General features: G+C 38.8%; 3 protein-coding genes across 3 annotated transcripts; 1 reads left to right on the forward strand and 2 right to left on the reverse strand.

Moving 5' to 3' along the window:
* Positions 1-867: 867 nt before the first annotated feature.
* lamtor2 (late endosomal/lysosomal adaptor, MAPK and MTOR activator 2) lies at positions 868-3269 on the reverse strand. Its single transcript, XM_060861459.1, has 4 exons — positions 3087-3269; positions 2675-2837; positions 1234-1323; positions 868-1150 (listed from the first exon to the last, which is right to left on the reverse strand). The coding sequence occupies exons 1-4, from the start codon at positions 3152-3154 to the stop codon at positions 1094-1096; spliced, it is 378 nt and encodes a 125-aa protein (XP_060717442.1). The 5' UTR covers positions 3155-3269; the 3' UTR covers positions 868-1093.
* A 2935-nt stretch (positions 3270-6204) lies between these two features.
* Positions 6205-13492, reverse strand: ubqln4 (ubiquilin 4). The gene is made up of 11 exons (XM_060861433.1): positions 13303-13492; positions 10816-10967; positions 10464-10624; positions 9850-10112; positions 9278-9436; positions 8885-9116; positions 8492-8631; positions 8298-8381; positions 7918-8033; positions 7608-7785; positions 6205-7393 (listed from the first exon to the last, which is right to left on the reverse strand). Exons 1-11 carry the CDS (start codon positions 13447-13449, stop codon positions 7241-7243), a joined length of 1785 nt encoding a protein of 594 aa, XP_060717416.1. The 5' UTR covers positions 13450-13492; the 3' UTR covers positions 6205-7240.
* Positions 13493-16163: 2671 nt separating this feature from the next.
* LOC132840375 (1-phosphatidylinositol phosphodiesterase-like) lies at positions 16164-18211 on the forward strand. Its single transcript, XM_060861958.1, has 3 exons — positions 16164-16295; positions 16578-16632; positions 16990-18211. Exons 2-3 carry the CDS (start codon positions 16583-16585, stop codon positions 17840-17842), a joined length of 903 nt encoding a protein of 300 aa, XP_060717941.1. The 5' UTR covers positions 16164-16295; positions 16578-16582; the 3' UTR covers positions 17843-18211.
* The last annotated feature ends 658 nt before the right edge of the window (positions 18212-18869 follow it).

An 18869-nucleotide genomic window follows, 5' to 3' on the forward strand; every position in this document is an offset into this window, starting at 1 on the left:
CTCCATAAACACAATCCTGAGTCTAACATTTTACCTCCACACACACAACATGAACTCTCTTTAGAAAAAAGTATTACATTTAGATGTTTCTAGAACGTTCCTAACACTTGCTGGCATCAAATCATCATCCAGGTCTATACACTAGACCTTTTTCCCCTACCTGAGATGTTTAGACCTTGTTAGGAGTCGAAAATATGTATTTTATATGTATATGTACATTTTTTTATTCGTTCGGATGAGATCGACATTTTAAGAAAGAGTAAAATGTGAACGATGAATATTTATTTTCTCCTGCTGGATGAACTTTTAAGATTTATTAGATATCAACAGTCTTTATACAGTCATCTACATGTGGATTTCACATTAATAAATATAATGTTATATTCTATTATATTAAAGTCTGTAAAAAGAAAATGTTTACCCTTAAATGAACACAAAGTGAGTCCTTGCTATAGATGTTCACAATTTTTTTTTCTTAAGAGTTTAAGCTCAATATACATTTCCAAATAGATTTATGTCTATTCATATGACATTATTCATAATAACACACTCTATGGTGTTTATAACAGTTTATAATGACACCCTCCAGTGTCACCCAAAAGAGGATGAGGTTCACTAAGGGAGTTTTTCCTCACCTTTATTCACCTCAGACTTGTTCATCTGGGACTTTTGTCTAATATTAATCTTTGTATAATAAACTTTTTGTGTTATATTTCTTATGTTCTGTAAAGCTGCCTTGAGAATGTCCATTGTTAAAAGTGCTACACAAGTACAATTGAATTGAATTGAATTTCCAGGTAATAACATACATTTTAACATGGGACCACTAATAAAGATTAATAATAACCAGTACAACAATAATCTATAAAAAAAAGCACATTTATTATTTTTTAACCAAATATTGGCTTATTTATAATGTTATTGGTTAGGTGCAAACACAAGATGCTGAGAAAAAAAACTGATTAATAAGAATTCCACAATTTTAATCTGTAATAAAGACCAGAAGAATCAACAAAGCAAATAAATAAAGCCTGAATAAACAGGGGTTTAACAGAAATAAAGGCCGATTTGAGATTTCTCTCACTCTGTCTCTCTATGACGCTGCCACTTGTGTGAGTGGTTCCTGAAGGTACTCCACCAGAGCCTCCGCCTGGAAATAAAACACACCGAAATGTTTTCAAAAGGAATTTAAAATGAACGGAGAATTTGCAAAACGCATGTTTCACGTCTTACCTTGGCTTTCAGCATCCCGAAGCCCACCGTCTCCTTAGCGTACATGCAAAGGAGTAAGTTTGCGACCCGCGTAATCGCCACTCTGCCTTCCTGTAATCACAACCGGTTCGATTTTAAACTAAAGATACAAAGCTCCGTTTATTTACACGGTGAGGGATTTACATTTTATTGATTTACAGTGCCTAATGATTCACTGAGGATGATTATTATGGGTTTAGGGTACATGAGAGAGAAAGAGAGCGAGAGATGGTGATCAGAGCCTGGCTTTTAGAGAAAGCATTACATGCAATTAGGTTTTTCATCGTATAAAGATTTGCTTAGTCAAAATCTAAACAAGGAACAGATGCATGCTATGAATTTATCTGATCAGCCAATCTGGTGGGAGCAGCACAATGCAGACTATCATGGAGATACAGGTCAACAGGTTCAGTTAACCTTCCCAAATTCATGTCAAACATCAGCATAGAGAAGCATGTGATCTCAGAATGTGACTTTGGTTGCTGGGGCTGATTTGCGTATTTCAGGTTAAAGCTACATTCACACATGCAGGGATGATGCAGGAATGGCATCATATCATATACAAGACAAAGGAGAAGCAGTGCGAGTTCTACTATCTTCAGTCCTGTTGGTAGCTACCGCTCCGATTCGTGCTTTAGAATCAGAATCAGAATCAGGTTTATTGGTCAAGCGTATTGACACACTCAAGGAATTTAGTTCCAGCTGTTTGTGACTCTCAAAAGTACAGACATAAATAACACTATACTATACAAGACAATGCAGACGATGAGATACAATATAGACAGTATTAAATATGAATATAGAATATGACTGATCAGTTATGTACATGGTGTGGGAGCACAAATAATATTGTGCAATATTATGCTTTTTGTACAATATATAGCAGCAGTAGTGTGTGTACAGATGATTTGATGATTGACAGTTCTGATAATGCAGTACTTATACATATGAAGCAGGGAATATAATTATAGTGAGTTGTTGGTCAGGGTAATCGCCTGGGGAAAGAAACTGTTCCTGTGTCTGGCAGTTTTAGTAAGCAAAGTTCTGTAGCACCTGAGAGAACAGAGGAGCTGAAAGAGGTTATTAACATAAAGTTCAACTTTTCTCAACTTCGCTGCCCATCTATTTGTCAACTCTATCCTGGACTAACCGTATGAATGCATGTATGAAAATAATCACTCTTTACAACCGTGTTGAACAAAAAAAGCATCTCAAAAGATGGCAAATCTTCAGGCGGATGTGATAAAACATCAGAATATGTCAGCTTTCACTCATGTAGTCCGAGGTTACAGAAATCAGACAGAATAATGTCCAATCTTCAGCTGCCCAGTTTCAGCCACTGAAATCACATTTCATTTATTCCCCCTGTCTGATGTTTAACACGTATTGACAAGTTTCTCAGTGTGTTCATATCCCCTCTTACCATGCAGTCCATCAGAATAAACTTGAGTTTGTCCTCGTTAAAAGCCTGGTGTCCGTTTTTGTCATAAGCAGCCCAGATGTTGCTGGCGATGGCTGCAGTAACCCGAGCGTCCGTGTCCCCGTAACCCGAGTAAGCCAGCAGAGATCCTTCATTATTCAATAATCTAAAAGTCCAAGTTAACACATCATCATCTTAAGAATAGCACGTTAGCATGAGCTGCTTTCTAACACAAACAACATCAACCACAAACATCAATCAGAGCATACATACAAACGTGCACCTAATTCATTACAAGGAGGAAAACAAAACAAAAACATAAACAAGTTTGCTCAGGTAAACCGCTAGCTAGCAAGTTAGCCAGCTAGCAGATAGCACACTGTTTTAGAAGTGTGTAAGCTAACTGAATACTCACAATGTGCTCTGTACTCCGTTTGTATTCGCCTGACTAAGGACCTGAGTTAATGCTTTGGGGCGTAACATGATCCGTGCTGCAAAGAAAGTTCGCTAAAGATGCAAACAAAACCGACAGGGAGTTTAATTTTTGGTTTAAAACACTAAGTCGCATGGACGTCAGCTGACACTGACTTCCGCATACGCGAAGGGAATTATGGGAAGTGTAGTTTGCGCCTCAATTAGCTCCCTAGCTTGTGTACACAAGTTAGAGCACTAGTAAGGAGCCCTAGACATTTCATTGACGTTTTAATTCCGTTATCACTTAACACTTTCCTTTCCCTTCATTATTAAACACTTAAAAGTCGTTTAAATGAATCTCTAATCTATGTAAACGGTCGAGAGCTATATGCTAACAATGCTAATGATAAAAATGCTAACAATGAGCCAACTTTTTTTTGTAGGCATTTTTTTTCTGCTAAGAGGCTTCATAAGATGTGAACTTAGTTTCAGTAACGGAACAAAGAGAGTGTGGATGATCCATATTTTCGTTTGCGGTGCACTGTGGGATTTGTTTAAAGAGCAAAAGTTCCGATGCACTGCGATCGAAACAGCCCTTAAAATGGTCGACATCCTGATCGGTGCCGTAACTACTGAACTAATGAGCTGATTGAGATTCATACACTGTGTTTTTTTATTTCTTCCGGTATATAATATGATTTTATGTTCGACAGTATCGCTGAATCTGCTACGATACGATACGATAAGACCGACTTATTCCTCAGGTGAAAAGTATGCCATCTATACCAGGTTTTTTTTTAACCGATGCATCTATCCTGATCGTTTCATCGTTAAACCCATATTGTTTATTCGGTAACAATTTCACAACAAATATTAACACAAAATGTGTTCATGGACTCATGTTCAAGTTTTACAGCTTGAACTTGGGTTCTTGAGTTCTCATAATACTGTGGGTTTCCTCAGAGTTCTCCAATTTCCTCAGGAGGTGGACTGACTATTCTTACACTTGTACATATAAATGTGTGTGATCATGCTTTCCTGTGACAGCCTGGTGTCCTATACAGGGTGAATTTTTCCACTTTTGCCAACCATGTAAGATGGGCATCATATAAACCATAAGCATGAGCACATTAAAACATATTAACGTTTTATGATCGAACAAATTTACTGCATACTGGAAGTAACTAACCTCGGCAGCTTTGGAAATTAAATCTTTGTTTAAGATTTCACTGGAAAGCACTTCCACATAACTCAGAGAACATCAACAAAACTGTGCAGGATTTAGATCAGGGCTGCTGTTGATGTTGGTTCTGTTCAACAGGGATTCATTTACAGAAATATTTTCATTGTGTTTTCCAAGATTTAAGCACTTAATGCAAGATTCTTAACCCATAATCTGCTGTTTATCCTGTTATGTAATACCCATAACGCATGCATTGAGCAAAAATGTCACGCAGTCGCTCCATTCTGTATTAGTGAACAACCAACAAATTTTCTTCTCGCTTCTGGTTCTAAACCAGACTGTAGTTTCATGAAGTCACGAGATTAGTGACACTGCCCCTGACACTGCATTTGGGCTGATATGTTTCAGACAAATCCTTAACATTTCAGAAGCAGTGATTGAAAAGGTGCTTGTGAGATATTTATGAGGTGAATGAATTACTGTGTCATTATTCTCCCTCCAAAATTACCTTTGTGTGAGAAAAAGAAATTTAAAAGGCTGAGAAGACATAAAAAGTTATGAACTTGCTTTTAACTGTGTGTGTTATAGTTATATAATAGCATTGCTCAACCTTAATAGTGTCATTGTCAAGCTACTGAGCTAGCCTCTTATATATGAACATATATTCCTATGAACCAGCCACCATTATACTAAATATACTGTATATACACATTGATCAGCTGTAGCATTAATACCACATACCTAATACTGGGTTTCTTGCCCTTGTGACACCGGAACAGCTCTGGAGATGTTGTGGTATGGACTCACCAAGAATTCTATAGATGTGCTGTGGTATCTGATGCAACACATCCTTTAAGTCCTGGAAGTTGGGAGGTGGAGCCTCCACGGATGTCTAGCACATCCGTCAAATGCTAAAACAGACTGAGATCTGGGTGAATTTAGAGTCAATAATCATGTCCCTTAGATTATTCCTTAACAGGTTCTGCAGTGTCAGGTAGCATTATCCTTCAAAAGGAGGGCACTGATATAAGAGTATCCTGATATCATGGCATCAGGGTTCTCTTATATCAGTGAACTTGGTAGGTAGGTGTCAAACCAACATCCACATCAAAGCCAGAATCAATGGTTTCCAAGCAGAATGAACAAACAGTCGCACACACTGGCACTCACACACACAGGCAGTCACGCACACAGACACATACCTAAGATTAATGATGCTAATATGTAGGAGCTATCAGAAGTGGTGCTGATGGTGTTCTGAGTCCTTTCTATCATAGCAACATTCTCTATTTCAGCATTTTGTGCTACAGTAGCTCTTCTGTTGGATTGGACCACAGAGGCCTTCACTCTCCATACACACTCATGAGCCTATCAGTTTCTTATATGTACTAATCTCTGCATACCAGGATCACCAGTCAAGACCTAGATAGATGCTTTTACCCAGTTATCTAGCCATTACAGTTTAGCCCTGGTCAATGCTGCACTCCTTGAAAGGTGTGATTGGACCTAGACAATTAAACACCATTCACGTTATCCTTCAGTGTTTTTGACGTTACAACTGATCAGTGTATATATAAATTTTATATTGCTACTGTTAGTAGTTTCATAACACTGAGTAACTTGCTCATTACTAAACAGTAACACCTTTCCGTTTGTATGTTAGTTTACTTTCTCTTTAAAAGCAAAACTTAATATATAGTATAATTAATATATAGTTCCTTTTACCACATCAACCACAACTATTAACCTTACAAATATCTTTTGTTTATAAAGGAAATCACCTCTCAATTTGGTTCCAACTTTCTGTTTCTGTTTTGTTGTTGTTTTTTAAAGAAACATACCAACTCAAGTATGAGTTCAGATTATTGCAATGTAATTAATCAAATAAAATAAGACTGGATTATGAACGTGCAGCCAAAAAAAAAAAAAAAAAAAACAAAGTTGAACACATTTTAATTCACATCAAAAACGCAACTGTTAGTTCCATTAGACTCATGAAGATTAGCACTGAGATTGGTGCACAGGAAAGCATCACGTTCATGCTGTTACCAGGCTTCACTACATCAACTGGAAGATGATGTATCCAGCACACAATGCGGGTCTTTTGTCCACACACTAGCGTACTATTTCAAAGCATAAAGATATGGTCAAACAAATGGTGTCTGCTTTCAGCGCTGCTTGTAAGCGGAGAAATATTTTTTTATTGGTGCCTTGTTACAACCTTACCCCAAAACCACAAGCTTAATTGTTTGTTTTTTTTATCAATCAGTCAGCCTGTTTCCTAAAAGGCAAAAAGACTAAGAGATGTCTGGATATCTCACATCTTTCAAAGAAAAAAAAAAGTATTAATTCCCCTCCAAACAGCTGAAGAGTAAGCGATCGTCTGCATGAGGCTGTTATAATGCTCAGACAAGGCTCTTCCTCTATTAAATTTCAATTAATGTCAAACGAGAAGCTTTGTGAATCCTGGAGCATCGATAAAGGAGTAAAAGGTAATCTCTAGGTGTTTGCAATAAATACTGGTTTAGTTGGGTATGATTTAAGAGAGAGAGTGAGAGAGAAAGAGGAAAAAAATTAAGATTAAGGAAACTGACAATCCTCATGAAAGACAGAGTTCTTCTGACTCGGGAGATCACCCTTATGTTTTTCTACTCCCCAAAAACCATGAAGTAGTGCCTCGAGTGAGTATGTGTCAATTAAAAGGAATGATAACCTACACTTGGTTCACAGCGTTGCCCTGTCGTATTTATTAATGGACGCAGTCAGAAATGAACTAGGCCAGATCATTCCGTTGTGATTTTTTTTTTTTTTTAAGGGAATAAATTTGAGAACCCATATTTCCTAAGATTCACAGATCAACCGTGTTAAAGGAAGAAGCAACTGGAATTCAGTCTATTTGTCAGATATTAGGTGATGAGGGACTGTGTTCGTGACCGTGACTTGTCTCTGGTTGTGATTAGGTGGTGAAGGGATTAAGATGGCTGCGAGCCGAGCAGTCTTTCGATGGCGGCGTTGATGTCTCCCCCTGTGGCGATGAGAGCCTGCAGGTTGGCCTCTCTGTTGATGAAGCCCATTGCACTCAGTTGCTCCAGCTGCTGCTGGAAACGCACCTCCGGAGTCTGGGTCTGTGAGATGAAGGACAAAAGAGTAACAATAAAATGTGTTAATTAATCAAAAAAATAATTAAAAGCAAAAATAAATGAAGAATCGGTTGAACACTACGCAAAACATGCGTTAATATCATTCAAAATGCTTGAGTGTTAGAACGTAGTACAAGGCATGCTAGGATTTCATTCTTGCAACCTGTCAGCAGTTAAAAAAAATCAATGACAACTCTACCGATGCGCTTCCGCCGGCAAACATCTGTAGCATCTGTTGCATGAGCTGCTGTTGGGAGGAGTTGGTTCCAGCAGCAGGGGTGGTGCCTTGCCCAGAAGTGGGTGGTGGAACACTCTCTGTAGTAGAACTCACGTTCACCCCTGTGGGGATCCCACCAGGAGCACCTCCGGCAATCAGACTACACAAGAGGAGAGTAGAATGACATCGCTTCTCTCACTCTCACAGTTTACACACACGCGCGCGTTTATAATCAGTCAAATAAAACGTAGGATTGGTCTGGAAATTTCTTAGTACTATTGTAATGGAATACCTGGGCATGAGTCCAGGAGCTTCAGTCTGGAGGGTCTGCAGGCCTTGCTGGATCTGCATCAGAGCCTGCATGGCTCGTGGGTTTGTCATCACAGAGAGGGCATCAGGGTTCTGCATCTAAAAAATTTTAAGAAAGATTTATATATTTTTATATATATATATATATATATATTACTGAATTCAAAGTATATTGCTTCTTGTAGCAGCTTTCAAGATATTATTATAGTATTATTATTAACTTCAGGACTGTAAATAACACATTAGGTTTAAATATAATTTTGCCCGAACGTTTAAAACGCATCACAACCATTTGTAATATTTACACCAAAAGTAAAACTGAAACACCTTACTGTAAAATCTGTACATGGAAATATGACCTACCTGCTGTAGAAATACTGGCAACTGATGTCTCATCTGCTCCTGCAGCTGGGGGTTTCCAGCAAAAAGAGGGTTATTCATCAACACCTGGAAAAAAAGATCAGGGATCAGATCAGGAGAGATACCAAGGACACCATACACACTGGATGAAACAACACGAAGAGAACCAATTATTTTGCCTGGTGAGGACATCAGACCTGCGAGGCGACGTCAGGGTTCTGTGCCAGAGACTGCATCATGCTGCGCATGTAAGGAGCAGACAGCATGTTCTGCATCAGCTGAGGATTCTCTGAGATCTGCTGCATCAGGCTCTGCATGCCAGGGCTGTTAAACATGCCTGGACAAAAAAAAAAAATAATAATAATAAATCAAAAATCAAATATTTATCAGGCTGCTTTTCTCAATATATGCTAGTCTGGTATATTATGGAAGTTTTTACATCTTGTTCTATCGATTTTGACTTAATCAACACATCTACAATAACGACTGTATTAAAGCTATACACAGAGCTCAATATATATTCTAAAATGTTTAAGATTTTTTAAACACAACAGAAAGGAGGAAATCAGAGGGGTTAATAAAGGTGATACCGGAGCCCAAGCTGGCAGAGTTGATGCCCAGGGGGTTGGAGACGCTGGGGGTGGTGGAGCTTGTGGTAGAGCTGCCCAGGGGGTTGGAGCTGCTGGAGGTGGCAGTCCCAGAGGAGCTGGTCTCAGGAGGGCCCCATGGATTTGGCAGTGGCTCTCGGTTCTCTGTCCTGGAGGGCTGGGCTCCAGAGCCGTCCGTGTTTCCACCTAAGGCTGAGAATGGATTGTTTCCAAACTGTACAAATAGGAGGAAAAAAAATCCTGACATCAGTAATCTTTATTCAGCAGACAAATATAGAGCAAAATTATTCTACAAAACTAACCAAGCTACTATTGATTTTACAAAATACCACATTCCCCTATTAAACTACTTTTCTATCAAAATGTTTTCGACACCTGCTCACGTGCGGCACTAAACATGGGCTCCTGGATGTCTGTGTACATCCTCCGAAGAGCGTTGTATCCCCCGGGGATGCTCTCTAGGTTGCTAAGCGCCCGGTCTTGGTTACGCATCATCTCTTGCATCATTGCAGGGTTCCTCGCCAACTCCATTGTCTAAATAAAGACAAAATGACTCAGTTTACAAACAAAACTTCTTTCTTCAAGGATTATACAGTTTAAATATTTATGAATACAAAGACAAATAATATCTATGTTTCAGCGTTATGCAAATGTTATGTTCTATATTTAGTTCAGTTATCCGAGTTACGTCAGTAAACCTCTCAATAGTGTTAAATTAGTTAAAGCTCAAGTAGTGTTATGCCATAAAATGTGTAGGTTTAAACTACTATTACTACAGCAATCAGTGGCTGCCATTTAATACTAAATATTTCAACTAAATAAAACATAAAAAAAAATCTAGGAGCCAGATATTATTTTTAAGATAATATGGTTGCATGTAATGCGACAGAATTAAAGCTCAATCTGCACGTACAGAAAGCACACCTGCTCTTCCTGCTCCACCTCACCTGTCTCATCAACTCAGGGTTATTGAGCATGTGTGAAATCTCGGGGTTTCGCTCCATCAGCTGCTGCATCTGCGGATTAGCCATGATCATCTGCCTCATCAGGTCGGGGTTGGACATCATGTTCTGGACCAGTGGGTTCTCCATGATCTGCGAGAGCATCTCAGGGTTGGACATGAGCTGCCGCTGCATCTGTTGCTGAAGCTCCATGAAGTTGGACGAGCCCATGCCCAGGTTGGCAAGACCGGACAGGTCACCGAAGCCAGCTGAAAACACAGGAACAAACAGACAGAGGGTGAGGAATCTACTACGATTTACTGTTTATTTCACTGTCTTCACCCCGTTTACACTGGGATGGTTTAGAAACAAGAAACAGGACACAAGAAAAAGGATTGCAAAAATTATTGGCACCAAATACCGCAGTGACTTATATTAAACATTGTGGTTCTCTCTTCTAGGAAACACCCACCATTCAAAAACAAACAAAAAAAATTCCCCTGACAGAATTCTCTTTTCATTTTCACTTTGTAAATTTCAGAGCACCGAGTTATAACTCTGCGGCTGTGAGATGTAATCTCTCAGAACCTTCACGTATGCAGCAACCAGTCTGTACTCACCTAATATGTTGGCTGGCTGCGAGGGAGCTGGCGACGGCCCACTGCCCTGCGATGTACCCAAGTTTCCAGCTGGACTAGGGTTCGGTGTGGCTGCAGTGCCACTGCTGACCTGCGATGCACCAGAGCTAGACGAAGCAGCCGTGGAGCCTCCGCTTGTTGCCCTGCACCGGGACCACAACCATAAATTACATTAACGGGAGTCAGAGAATGTGCACATCTTCCCCACCCGTCCATCAATCACAAGGAATTTACCGGTATAAGAGCACAAACGGGCAGCGCAGCCTAACATTATGTACGGAGTGGCTCACATTTAACCCTAGAATAATGGAGGAGTGCATTATTGTCGTCTTACTTTTGTGCCGTTTTGATGACGAGGTGAACGGTGAGGCCATCCTTTATGCCGTGTTGAGTGAGCGAGTCGCCGTCTTTCAGGATTTTTCCAGCAAAGATCAAGACTAACTGGTCCTGTTTCGCCTTGAACCTTTTAGAGATTTCTTCTTTAAACTATAGATGAGGAAAGAATTCACATTAATTAACGTTATCATACACTAAATTTCCAACAGCGATAACATGTAAATGTGATCGATAGAAATCTCACACGATGCTTCTTTTCCTAGCCCAAATCAAGGCCTTGTTCAAAACAGTCAGTGTATGGAACTGTTTAACAACAGGCCTAGTATTTTTATCAGTTTGTCCCAACATTTCCATGGCCTTCTTTCCACATCAATGACGTAAAAAGATTCACTGTTTGTGTCAGAAAAAGATCATACCTCCCTCCATACTCTAGGGATCAGAGATCATTTCTTCACAAACAGAGAAAAGGTTCAACTTTGACTAAAGGCACTGTTCTATTGAGCTAAAATAAAATACAACCAAATTCGGAACATTCATGTACAAAAGATTAACAAAAACAAAAAATATTTTAGTTAAAAAAAAAAAAAAAAAAAAAAAAAAAAATGCTGAGTCACATCCTGTTAATCATGTAAATGTGTGTGAGTGTAAAATTAATAAATCACAGTTCTTCTTTCATTTTCCTTCATTATAAGTGGCTACGTTACAACTTCATGAATCTTATATAAAATCCAGGCTTAAGGATTAAACTGTGATGGATTGCTACTGAATTAACAGAGTAAGCCTCGACACCTTCTGCTTGAGCGACTCAACATATACGTGTGTGGAATCTTCCATTAAATATCCATAAACACCTAAAGCTCAGATAACACACAGTTATGTAATGAAGTCTGATGAAACCTGACCAATCTCACCGACATTTCTGTTCTAACATCTTGAGCAATATTTGCCCGTTAGTCTTGATACACAAAGTCAAATCAAACACGACAGGATAAAACGGGTCAGGATGTTATTTCGGGGGGGAAAAACATAGCTAAACATTGTGAAAGTAACAGTAAATCATTATAAAACAATCATTATATCATTTCCTTTATAGCACCTATATACAGTTCCTCGGCCACCTCTCTCTCTTTCTCTCTCCTGAAGTGGACAAGACAAATAAAACGTGTCACGTTACTCGGAAAACACAAATCTTTTTTGAAGATGTCTAAACCAAAACTTTCAGCTTTACATCTGACTCTTGATAAATCACTGACACTGGAGTCTCCTTCATGTAACGCTCAAAAACTTGTCTCCTCAAAGAAAGCATCACAACATAAACGATTTATCAATTTACTACGAGGCTTTATTTGTGTGTTACACCCACCGACCTTGAGAATGAGATGCTAAAGTGGAAACACCACCACATTCATTTAAACCTGTTATTAGAAGCTCAATTTTGTCAGGGCTGCTGTACAACAAAACAGCAACCAACCAATCAGATTCGAGTATTTTTTAAAAACCCGACCTTTTTTTTTTTTGCACTCAACTATTACAATGTTTTGGCTTTTTGTATATTGCTTAATCCCCAATTCCCTGAACTACACCTTGAGAATATTCCAGAAACTTCTGTAACCAAATAATAAAACCTAATGACACATAAAAACGTGTTTCTCTTACAAAAAACATTACTATCGCAGAAACAGGAGAATTTTTAAATATAACACAATCTTAATATAGATAAACAAAACCCAAGCAAGAATAAACAAATAAATAAATCCGTCGAAACCCTAAAAGCTAGAACATTCTCCAAGTCGGCTAATGCTAACTAGTCATTTAGCATAGTTAGCTATTTGCAGATAAGAATCGCGACCCACTTTGATCAAACACAAACATTAAGATGCGTAAAATTCTTCTGACATCTATAAACATATGATTTTTTTCTCAATATATGTTTATTAACGATTATAAACCTTAGAATATCAGACGTATCTAGATAGCTAGTAATTAAAGGTTAAATCCCAAACCGCTGCCTGCTCCCTGCTCCCTAGATTGATACGCACTACGTGCCCCTTACAACAAGGCGCACTTACAGCCTATCTAGGGGACCTCGTCTCTACTCAGAAGCCGTTTGGGACGCGACCGAAGAATCTTCCCGTTGACCACCACATAGCCGGTAACGATTCGAGCTAAACTCACAGCGTCATCCTGAATGTATTATTATTAGTAAAAAAAAAACACAATTATGTTGATAATAGTCAACTTTTCTATGCTCTGTGATGTAAACTGGTGTCTTTGACATACTAAAAGACGCATATTGGCTTGAATACATGGATGATTTCTGCACTTGAGGAGAAAAAAAACCGTCTTGAATTTATTGTCGTCGTAAACTAGCTAGCTAGCTAGGCTAATTGGCTAGGCTAACTAGCCAGGCTAACTAGCGTCACGGCTAAAGCGGCCATTCACGGCGGAGAAGCCGAAAAATGACGCTGTCTCGCGTCCAACGTACCTGTGAAACAGACGCGTCTTCTGAGATCGCTATTTCCTCTTTATCCTTAGGTGTTTTGACAGTGACCATGATAATGGTGCCGCTGGTGGCAGCGTTTTCCTCGGCATTCCTGTCCACGGCAGGATCTGTGCCACTGTTCTCCGCCATTTTTTACTCCTCTTTTACTTCATTACATCACCAAACCGACAGGAATCGGAAAAGGACTGAGAGACGGTTGCGTTTAACGAGTGTTAACGTCACAGCGCCATCAAGCGGCGCGGCGCGTTCTATCACGTTGATCAGAATCAGAATGTTTCTTATCAAGTATTACACAGGACACAGAGACAACAACACAGAATAAAAATAAGATGAGATTAAAGAATACAAATAAAAACACACACGTGTAAATACAAATAGACAACAAATAAATTGAATAAATAAATAAATTGTATGTAAAGTCGTGCTATAGATGATAGAAGTTTTGAAGACAGACAAGACTGACATATTATAAATATGTCTAGCGCCCCCCAAAGGAAGTTTATGACATAAAACATTCCAAAACTTAATATTTGTATTAAACAAAACATATTAAATTATACAATGTAGTGCTGGTGGTTAGTAACCTTATTTTTCTGAGATTTCATTTATGATAAATTCATTATTTATTTTATAAAATGTCATAAAACCAGGGCCCCCTGGCACCATCTCAGGGCCCCCAGTTTGAGAACCACTGGCCTAGACTACTTACATTTACATTTACATTTACAGCATTTGGCAGACGCCCTTATCCAGAGCGACGTACATAAGTGCTTAAATCTCTAACATTGACTATATTAATGCTGGCTCACTAAGTTACTTACTTAAGATACCATGAGTTTAAAACATTTGTTCAAAGTTACAATGAAAAAGTGTCAAAGGTTGTGTGTGTTTTTTTTTTAAATGCAAAAGATAAGGAAAGAAGTGCTAGTTGAAGTGTTTCCTGAACATCGCAGCAGCGGGGTGGTATGCGAAAACTTTGGCAGGTTGAAAACAAGCCAGGCAGCTGCAATTTGGATCATTTGCAGAGGACGGATTGCGTTCATAGCTACTTGTTCTGAGCAGGTGTTGTCAGTGAACAGGCTGTAAAACTGTTGGCTAAGTTACAGACACTCATAAAAAAATGATGCTGATTATCTGAGAAACGTCTCTAACAGCAGTCACAATGTCATTGTTTGTGTCAAACAAGTTGTGAATTTGTTGTAACATTACAACAGGAGATCATGACTTACTCTGTGCTCAAAGTGATGCTCGCAGCTCCAGTGGTTTTCTCTGTGGGTGAACGAGGATGATCCTGAACAATTCCAGGATCTGCTTTTTTTCATTGGTTGTTGCGTTAAATCTTACCCAGATACAATAGTGCTATTTTCTGATTGGCTATTGTGTAGCCTCTTTTTTTTGATTGCCTGATAAGTGTGAGGCTCGTCTAAGAACTCCAGGGGAGGCGCGCTTGATTCCAGCCCAGTTCCATAGAGACAGCGGTGCAGACTGATACATTTTGGGCACTGCGGCTTATTAAATATATGGTAAATAGTAAGTCTTTCTGAGTGACAAATACAGTGTGTGGCGGGAGAACGTGAGAAAAGACCCAAATGAGTGACTGTCACTCTCAATGCGTGACACTTGAGAGCCCTGCAGACAGTTATTGACGTGCACAGAACAGACTCGATGACAGTTGAGTTTCAGCACTTTATGCAGTTATTCCTTTGAAAAACAAGAGCACTAAATTTCATAAAATATTTCCTTCATTTAACCACTGACTTTTATAATAACCTTTATAACATCTTATACATAACCACTGCATTGTCACGTTATCGCTTCTTTGGTTTTGTACTTGAGCTTTATTGTTATACAGTAGGGTCCAAAAGTCTAAGAGAACAAGTGACTAAGGAGCTGGATTACCGATCGGGAGGTTATGAGTTCAAATCCAAGTTCCAACAAGTTGCCGCTGCGGGGCCCTTGAACAAGGCCCATAACCACAATTGCTCAGGTGTATAAAATGAGATACACTGTAAGTTGCTCATGTAATGTTCATTATAAATGACTTTATTGACAACCATCTGAGTGAAAAGTAGAATGAATTTAAGATGGTCAGGCTCATCCCCTGTTTACTTCAGTGACAGTGTGCACTGGAGCTGGATCGGACTCCACAAGTTTGGGCAAAACCTTATGATCCGTTTTAAGATCCGTTTAATGTCGTCTGAACACAGGCTTCAGTAGAAAAGTGTAGTTTTTTTACATTGCAGTTAACACAGTCAATATCACACATTTACTTATTTTGTTTAAATAGGAAATAAACAAAAAATTATGGAATTGTGAACTATTTAAAACAAAGGAGATAAATGTTGAGTAATTTATCCTAGCCAGTTGACCTACTGTAACATTGTGGTTGTTTCTGGTTCTTGGACTTCAGTCTACTTTTTGAACACATTAAATACTGTTAAATATTTATTCAGTGAGAAAGATTCTTAAATTCCTGAGAGTTTCCATGACCGTGTAAAACCGTCAGTGAGGTTTAACCTGCTGTATTTTTTTCCTGGATTCAAATCGGCTAATCCTGCAACCTAGCTAACAGTTGTTTATTTCTAATAAGCTATAAAGAAGATAATCAAGTGTCCAGATCAACACGGTTTCACTCACATAATCCTCATTGAAAAAGTAAATAATTGAAGAAAGAAATGGAGAATCTGACAGGCATAAGTGGGCTGTTAAATAACATTTTTGTGAAATTTATAGAAAGCAGATTAAAGACTGACTGCAAAGGAACACAATTCAACCTACAGCATGAAACCATGACTCTTATCGAGACTCGCCCTCTAAAAAACGTCACATAACTTCAAATATAAAAGCATGATTAATGACCTGACAAAAGGTTTTGCATACACACAATGTCTTTTGTTGAAAGGCTGTGAAATCTAACAGCACACACATTTAGCTTTACTTTCTCAGCTGGACTGGTGTGAGACTCATCTCATCGTGTGAGTAGTTCAGTGCTTGTACATTTTTTGTAGTTTATGAGTTCATTTACACACAAAATAGACTCATGATATGGACAACCTGCTGATAATCCTGATATAGTTTAGGTTTAAAGTTCATAATCTCATCCTTACATTATTGTATCTTTTTTAGTCCGTTAGCATTGAATTAGTTCAGATCTCATTTACATCCGAGCGATATCTTTAGTTACCAAGTTGAACATGTTGTTGTTTAATATAAAATACGGTTTTAAATGATTTGTGATTTTCTGACATTAACTTTAGGAAACATGAAGAAAACGAATGTCGACCCGATCCTCATCGTCTTACTACTTAGTCTGTAAGTATGAAATAAATGACACTAAAACATGTAGAGCGTGCCATGTGGTCTGTTTTATTTCCAGATAATATTAATTCCCCCTAATATTAATTTCAGCAGTTTTAATCCACCTCAGTTCAGTTCATTTCAGTTAATTCACTTCATACTTTGTTTAAGGAGAACACCTTAGTGTGCCTTATCGTAATGTTTTATGGGTGTGTATTGACATAGCAGTTAACTTTAATGATAAGTTGTACCAAGGCAAGTGCCTGCTTGTGCCATGACCACACAGCTCAGGTAAAAATCCTGTACATTAGATCCCTCCATGGCCAAAAATATACAACTTTCAAACTCACATCTATTCCACTGTTTCACCAGTTTAATTCCTGGAAATACAGAAAGTGGCAGTTTGGCTTTTAACGATAAGCCTCAGCTCGTTCTTCCAGAGTCCTACAATATTGGCTGGATGAAGGAGCTGGATGGTGACACTCTCCTGTCTGACATCACCATTCCTGGAACGCATGATACCATGGCACTTCATGGAGGACCAGCGGCTGAGTGCCAGGCTTGGATCCTGGAGGACCAGCTGAAGGCAGGGATCCGCTACCTGGACCTCCGTGTGTACGCTTACGAAGACACGCTGTACCTCATGCACGGGATCGTCTATGAACACTCCACATTCATCAAGGCTCTCACCGCACTCAAGGCCTTCCTGTCGGAGTTCCCAAGTGAGACGGTTCTCGTCCGACTTAAACCCGATTTGTTTGATAAAAGTAAAGTACAGGAATTGTTTGAAAAGCTGATCGAGGGTGACAGCAATGTCTGGGTGAAGTCTACAATACCACGACTGGATGAAGTAAGAGGAAAGATCGTGTTTATACAGGAAGGAAGCTTTTTGCTCGGATTGCAACTGAAGGAAACTGACAAGAAAGGGGACTACAAGGTCACTCACATTGAGGACAAGGAGAAAATAACCCTTCAGAACCTCAAACTAGCCATGAAGGAGTGTGGAGGAAATTCTGTCGTCCTCACCTATTCCAGTGGCACGGGCATCGGCACGTTTAAAGGCATGTTTTTAACCCCCAAAAAAGTGGCGGAGAAGATCGACCCATGGCTGTACGATTACCTACAAATGCTGATTGCTGAAGGATCTGCACTGTGTTTCGGGGTCATAGCCATGGACTTTCCAGGCTTTGACCTCATACAAACGGTCATCATGTTTAATAAATAGCTTCGCAGGTTTGCTTGAAATTCTAATGAAAATTAATGGTTTGCATATTTCCAAATAAAGATTCAATCATCCATTGATCTCTTTTTTCAAATAAATCTGTTAATCTTGTCTTACCTTACCTTACCTTAGTAAGAATATATATATATAATTATTATTTTGATCATATGATTGTATTGAATTCAGAATAAAGTGGCAGCAAAATGAAAAGTAAAGTGATTTCTCCAGAAACTATTTATCTACTACACTTAAATAATGAAGTAAGTGTTACAGGATGTAATGGATCATGCGATCGACAGTTGATTGCTCATGCCTTGTTGTTGGTTTGCGGCTAGCTTGCTGCTCTGTTGTCAATACAATTGCTGAGTTACACTCTCGTGTCTGCCTTTTATTTTATGCTTATACTGCTGCATAAACAGTAAGTGTAACAGAATAAGTCATATAAAGCTTAGAAAAATGTAATGACTAAGAAGTAAATATGATTACAACATGACATTAGTGTGCATTTGTCACCATCTACATGCAGGACACAATACATTTTTCAATGCTTTCACTTTTCTTTGTTAATTAAAGGAAAGCTAACTTCAGACTTGTTTAAATAGATTTAAGTTGTTCTTTAAGACGACAAAGACTGTACAAGTCATTAAGAGCCGTTTCTGCTGCAGTCCCCGCTTTGACCACTAGACGGCGGTGCAGCACAACTAATGAGCAACGACGTGAGCGCCCCAGGTTGCTTAGATGGAGCGTTATCATGCACACAAAGTCTATCCTTGGGGTTTTAACCGCAATAGTTTGGAAATACATGCTTTAGTTTGCTGTAAAACTCCCTGTTTTCAACGGAACTGTAATATCAATGGTCTAGAGAGAGTCAGTTCAGGTTTTAGAGGAAGAAATATCCTTTTTACTATATATAAAAAGGGATGGGTCTCAATCTGATTTTGGATTTAGGTATCATCCATAAACACCTAAGAAATTACAGTCTTAAAAAGCTCGTGCTCAGAACACTGTCTCACTGCAGATATATTTATGT

The sequence above is a fragment of the Tachysurus vachellii genome, chromosome 25 (genome assembly GCF_030014155.1).
Source record: "Tachysurus vachellii isolate PV-2020 chromosome 25, HZAU_Pvac_v1, whole genome shotgun sequence".
NCBI lineage: Eukaryota > Metazoa > Chordata > Actinopteri > Siluriformes > Bagridae > Tachysurus > Tachysurus vachellii.

Excerpts from the sequence above, each read along its gene's own strand:
- LOC132840375 (XM_060861958.1), top strand. The coding sequence starts at position 16,583 with ATGAAGAAAACGAATGTCGACCCGATCCTCATCGTCTTACTACTTAGT. Across the intron at positions 16,633-16,989 it reads ATCGTCTTACTACTTAGTCT|TTTAATTCCTGGAAATACAG; the intron begins GTAAGTATGAAA and ends CTGTTTCACCAG.
- ubqln4 (XM_060861433.1), bottom strand. The coding sequence starts at position 13,449 with ATGGCGGAGAACAGTGGCACAGATCCTGCCGTGGACAGGAATGCCGAG. Across the intron at positions 10,625-10,815 it reads GTCATCAAAACGGCACAAAA|GGCAACAAGCGGAGGCTCCA; the intron begins GTAAGACGACAA and ends GTCCCGGTGCAG. Across the intron at positions 7,786-7,917 it reads GCTCCTGGACTCATGCCCAG|TCTGATTGCCGGAGGTGCTC; the intron begins GTATTCCATTAC and ends CCTCTTGTGTAG.
- lamtor2 (XM_060861459.1), bottom strand. The coding sequence starts at position 3,154 with ATGTTACGCCCCAAAGCATTAACTCAGGTCCTTAGTCAGGCGAATACA. Across the intron at positions 2,838-3,086 it reads AACGGAGTACAGAGCACATT|ATTATTGAATAATGAAGGAT; the intron begins GTGAGTATTCAG and ends TTGGACTTTTAG. Across the intron at positions 1,324-2,674 it reads TTATTCTGATGGACTGCATG|GAAGGCAGAGTGGCGATTAC; the intron begins GTAAGAGGGGAT and ends TTGTGATTACAG.